At 40.9% G+C, this 6,000-nt stretch overlaps 1 protein-coding gene across 1 annotated transcript in view; it reads right to left on the bottom strand.

Annotated features, from left to right (window-relative positions):
* Window positions 1-4,802: 4,802 nt before the first annotated feature.
* The window catches only part of zc3h3 (zinc finger CCCH-type containing 3), an 88,459-nt gene continuing 87,261 nt past the window's right edge, over window positions 4,803-6,000 (bottom strand). Inside the window, exon 12 of the mRNA XM_017721629.2 lies at window positions 4,803-5,653. Within this exon, the coding sequence (XP_017577118.2) occupies window positions 5,622-5,653 (32 nt within the window). The 3' untranslated portion in view covers window positions 4,803-5,621. The remainder of the gene's footprint in view (window positions 5,654-6,000) is intronic.

Raw genomic sequence — 6,000 nt, 5'->3', positions numbered from 1 at the left:
AAGAAATTCTTGTTATTTTTTTATTGTTTTTATGTTTATTTGAATTATGAATATGACTTTATTCTAATGTATATTGTGATAAACTCACTGCTGAGGTAAACTGTTTTTGCTTAGATGCCTAAAACTTCCATACAGTACTGTGTGTGTGTGTATATATATATTTTTATAACTGGGACGCTACCCGAGGACTGGGAAACTACAACTAAGGTGGTGCGAGAAACTGGCAAGAATGTGTTGGGTGTTTTGTCTGGTCAGAGGAAAGAAGACAAGGAAAGTTGGTGGTGGAATGAGGAAGTCCAGGAGAGTATTCAGAAGAAGAAGGCAGCTAAGAAAAAGTGGGATAACCAGAGAGATGAAGGAAGTAGGCAGGAGTACTGTGAGGCTAGTCGCACAACGACAGCATTTTAGGCTGATAAAGGATATAGAGGGAAATGTACTAGTGAGTGAACAGAGAATGTTGAGTAGATGGAAGGAGTACTTTGAAGAACTAATGAATGAGGAAAACAAGAGAGAGAGGAGGACAACGGGGGGAGAGATAGTGGATCAGGAAGTGCAGAGAATTGGTAAGGTGGAAGTGAGGGCAGCTTTAAAAAGGATGAAGAATGGAAAGGCAGTTGGTCCAGATGACATACCTGTGGAGGTATGGAGGTGTTTAGGAGAGAAGGCAGTGGACTTTTTAACCAGTTTGTTTAACAAAATCCTGGAGAGTGAGAGGATGCCTGATGAGTGGAGAAGCAGTGTACTGGTCCCCATTTTTAAGAACAAGGGTGATGTGCAGAGCTGCAGTAACTACAGAGGTATAAAGTTGATGAGCCACACCATGAAGGTATGGGAAAGAGTTGTTGAAGCAAGGCTAAGGCGAGAGGTTCAGATCAGTGAGCAGCAGTTTGGTTTCATTCCAGAAAGAATACCACAGATGCAATTTGTGCATTGAGAGTGTTGGTAGAGAAGTACAGAGAAGGTCAGAAGGAGCTACATTGTGTCTTTGTGGATCTAGAGAAGGCATATGATAGGGTGCCAAGAGAGGAACTGTGGTACTGTATGAGGAAGTCCGGTGTAGCTGAAAAGTATGCTAGGGTGGTGCAGGACATGTATGAGGATAGTGAGACAGTGGTGAGGTGTGCAGTTGGAGTGACAAATGGTTTCAAGGTGAAGGTAGGGTTACATCAAGGATCAGCTTTGAGCCCCTTCTTGTTTGCAATGGTGATGGAAAGGTTGACAGATGAGGTCAGGCAGGAGGCTCCATGGACCATGATGTTTGCAGATGACATTGTAATCTGTGGTGATAGTAAAGAGCAGGTGGAAGAGAATCTGGAGAGGTGGAGGTTTGCACTGGAGAGGAGAGGAATGAAGGTCAGTAGAGATAAGACGGAATACATGTCTGTGAATGAGAGGGAGGCAGGTGGAAAGGTGAAGATGCATGGAGTAGAGGTCGTAAAGGTGGATGACTTCCAAATATCTTGGGTCAATCATCCAGAGCAATGGACAGTGTAGAAAAGATGTGAAGAAGAGGGTGCAGGCAGGATGGAGTGGGTGGAGACGGGTGTCAGGGCTGATGTGTGACAGAAGGATAGCAGCAAGAGTGAAAGGGAAGGTTTACAAGACAGTAGTGCGTCCTGCTATGATGTACGGTTTGTAGATTGTGGCTCTGTCTAAAAGACAGGAGGCTGAGCTGGAGGTGGTGGAGATGAAGATGCTGAGATTTTTGTTGGGAGTGACAAGGATGGACAAGATTAGAAATGTGCAGATCAGAGGGACAGTGAAGGTGGAGCAGTTTGGAGATAAAGCCAGAGAGGCCAGGTTGAGATGGTTTGGTCATGTGTTGAGGAGGAATAGTGGATATATTGGTCAAAGAATGTTGGAGATGGAGCTGCTGGCTAGAAGGAGAAGAGGTAGACCTCAGAGAAGGTTTATGGATGTAGTGAAGGTGGACATGGAGATGGTTGGTGCGTAAGTAGAGGAGGCAGTAGAAGTAGATAGGGCAAGATGGAAGCAGATTATCCGATGTGGTGACCCCTAAAGGGAGCGGCCGAAAGAAGAAGATTGGCTGTGCATTACATGTGACAACAATCTCCAGTCTTCTTCATATGTCTGGGCTATGGGGTAGGGTGGCAAGACGAAAGCCTTATCTTTCAAAGAAAAACATCCAAGCCTGGCTTGATTTTGCAAAAAGACATCTGAAATCTCACAAACGTATGTGGGAAAATGTGTTATGGTCTGATGAAACCAAGGTTGAACTTTTTGGACATAATTCCAAAAGGTATATTTGACACAAAAACAACACTGCTCATCACCAAAAGAATACCATACCTACAGTGAAGCATGGTGATGGCAGCATCATGCTTTGGGGCTGTTTTTCTTCAGCTGGAACTGGGGCCTTGATCAGGGTGGACGGAATTATGAACAGTTCCAAATACCAGTCAGTTTTGGCACAAAACCTTCGGCCTTCTGTTAGAAAGCTGAAGATGAAGAGGAACTTCATCTTTCAGCATGACAATGACCCAAAGCATACATCTAAATCAACAAAAGAATGGCTTCACCGGAATAAGATTAAGACTTTGGAATGGCCCACCCAGAGTCCAGACCTGAATCCCATCGAACATCTGTGGGGTGATCTGAAGAGGGCTGTGCACAGGAGATGCCCTCGCAGTCTGTCAGATTTGGAGCAGTTTTGCAAAGAAGAGTGGGCAACTACTGCCACATCAAGATATGCCACACTACTAGGCTCCTACCCAAAAAGACTGAGTACTGTAATAAAAGCCAAAGGTGCTGCAACAAAGTATTAGTTTAAGGGTGTGCATATTTATGCAACCAGGTTATTTGAAGTTTTTTATTTTATATTTTTCCAATGTAAAGGTTATTGTTTGTTTTTCAATTGCATTATACAGGTTATAGGTCACATTAAAGGTGGAAAAAGTTGTGAAATGATTTGTCTTGCTGTCTTTTTTTTTACATCACAAAAAGCTGCCATTTGAAGAGGGGTGTGTAGATTTTTTATATCCACTGGGGTGTGTGTGTGTATGTATGTATGTATATATATATATATATATATATATATATATATATATATATATATATATATATATATATATATATATATATATATATATATGTGTGTGTGTGTGTATATATATTACACACACACACATGAATGAAATATTCTCATTGAATACTTTGTTCTGTACAAAGATGAGCTGACAACAAAATCACACAAAAATCATCAATGGAAATCAATGGAAATGTATTAACCAATGGAGGCCTGGATTTGGAGTCACACACAAAATTAAAGTGGAAAAACACACTACAGGCTGATCCAACTTTGATGTAATGTCCTTAAAACATTGTGTATTGTGTAAAAAGTATTGTGTGTGGCCTCCACGTGCCTGTATGACCTCCCTACAACGCCTGGGCATGCTCCTGATGAGGTGGCAGATGGTCTCCTGAGGGATCTCCTCCCAGACCTGGACTAAAGCATCCGCCAACTCCTGGACAGTCTGTGGTGCAACGTGGCGTTGGTGGATGGAGCGAGACATGACATCCCAGATGTGCTCAATCGGATTCAGGTCTGGGGAACGGGCGGGCTGGTCCATAGCTTCAATGCCTTCATCTTGCAGGAACTGCTGACACACTCCAGCCATATGAGGTCTAGCATTGTCCTGCATTAGGAGGAACCCTGGGCCAACTGCACCAGCATATGGATCTAACAAGGTGTCTGAGGATCTCATCTCGGTACCTAATGGCAGTCAGGCTACCTCTGGCGAGCACATGGAGGGCTGTGTGGCCCTCCAAAGAAATGCCACCCCACACCATTACTGACCCACTGCCAAACCAGTCATGCTGAAGGATGTTGCAGGCAGCAGATCACTCTCCACGGCATCTCCAGACTCTGTCACGTCTGTCACATGTGCTACATTCTACTCGGTTTTGCCTCCAGTGTTTTGTGCTTATGATAATTTTCACAGACATCAGCGTCACTAATGAATGACATTCTATTACAATATTGGCATTACAAGAATGACACTGGAGTATTTTCACCTAAAATAAGTTGATAAAGCAAAAGTCTCGTTACAAAAATGATAATAGGGTAATTAGAGTCATAATTAATCTTTCAGTACTTTCACGTTTGATACTTAAGTACATCTGAAGGCAAATACGTTGGCACTTTTACTCAAGTGAATGTCTAAAGGGAGGAACTTCTGCTTTTACTGGAGTAATATTTTACCTTGGGTATCTCTGCTTTAACTCAAGTACAAGATTTGTGTACTTCAGTGTTCTCTGTAAATGACGCGCATGTCCTTTACCTAGAAAATCAACAAAACGTCATTTGTACACTGCCCAAACAAGTACTTGCACACAAGTATGTCCAACAGACTACTGTTCTAATTGTCAGCATTTGATTGTTGTTTTCACATATATACTTATGTCCAATGACTCTGAAGTAACACCACCCCTTATCACTTCAATTTGAATGGTGACCATATAGAAATGTGTTCATGGATGTGACATCACAACAATGATTAATTCAAACCAGGATTTTTTTTTTTTTTGCAGCTTGGTCACTATAATGCACTGTATGGAGCAGAAGTGAACAGTACGTTCTTAAATGTGAACAGTGTTAGTGTAGTGAATCAGTACAACCTACTTCAAAAAAAAGCAAGAAAATTCAGTTCCTCATGATTTGTCCCCTTAAATCTTTTCATCTTCCTCAGTAAGGCATGTGCAACAGCTCCTTTTCTCATATTTCACAAACAGCACTTTGCATTGTTGGAAACACAGCAAACCCATGCAATCATTACTCCACAAAATCTGAAAACAGCTTTAATTCAACTTTCCAATACAAATATGCTCAAAGTTAAATATTCCACAAGAAAATTACAGATTATTTTCATTCAAACTAAAATTTATATTACTTTAAAAGTGTCACATGCAGAGAAAATAGTCCCTGAGATATATGAGCTCTAAAGGGCACCTGTGTGTATCAAAATAAAAATTGAATACAATTGTAAAACATTCCAAAAGTGATTTGACAGACATGGTCAGAGAGCAGATGATCCAGGTCTCTGGATGCAGAAGGAGATCTGCTGTCACATACGCAAATGGAAAGACACCGATCAGCCATACTATTAAATCCATCTCCTTGTATCTACACTCTTTGTCCATTTCATCAGCTCCACTTACCATATAGGTGCACTTTGTAGTTCTATATGCACAGACAGGAGGGCTAATAAAGTATGCAGAAAAACAGATGAACTACAGTCTGTAATTGTAGAACTACAAAGTGCTCCTATAAGGTAAGTGGAGCTGATGAAATGAGCGCAGACACAAGAATATGGTTTTATTGTTATGGCTGATGGGTGTAGCTGCTGTGTATATGCATATTCCAAGATATTTTTTTCTGTGTAACTTCTCTACGTAGTTTTCTGTATATTAAGTCAGTCAGTCAATCATTCAATAGTGTATCATTTACAATAAAGAATGACTTGGCTGCATTATCTCAAAAATATAATTAATAAATATGTCCATGAGTGGCAATCCTAAACACGCTTCAGTTGAGCCAAAGGACTCCTGCTGTTCTAGCCATCAGCTGTGTGTTGAAAAGGCCAAATAGTTCCTGGAGCTTCCTAGAAGCGAGGTTTGATGTGAAGTTTCTTTCCTAGAAAGCAAAATAAATAAGTTAAAGACAGAGAGAAAGCGGAGGCCATGGAAGAAAAAAACGTGTCCCTCCCAAGCATGTACAGCCAAACACGCAACAGCTTGGGCACCTCTGTTAAATGCCTTATTCTGTAGAATTTCTAAGAGAAAAAAAAGTTAACAAGTCCTCTACAGAGATCACAATTTAGTACACAATTACTGTTTATTTGCTGAACTTAGCATATTGGGGAAAAAAACTAAACATAAATTGTGGTCTGTGCAAAAGTCATGGTACATTTTGTGGTTTATGTTTTAATTTTTCCAACGTGCTAACTCAGCAAATATATATAAACTGTGCAGATACAGATT

Source organism: Pygocentrus nattereri, chromosome 26 (assembly GCF_015220715.1).
Source record: "Pygocentrus nattereri isolate fPygNat1 chromosome 26, fPygNat1.pri, whole genome shotgun sequence".
In the NCBI taxonomy this organism is placed as follows: Eukaryota; Metazoa; Chordata; class Actinopteri; order Characiformes; family Serrasalmidae; genus Pygocentrus; species Pygocentrus nattereri.
The sequence above is the reverse complement of the archived record's forward strand: the minus strand, read 5'-3'. Positions and strand labels throughout refer to the sequence as shown.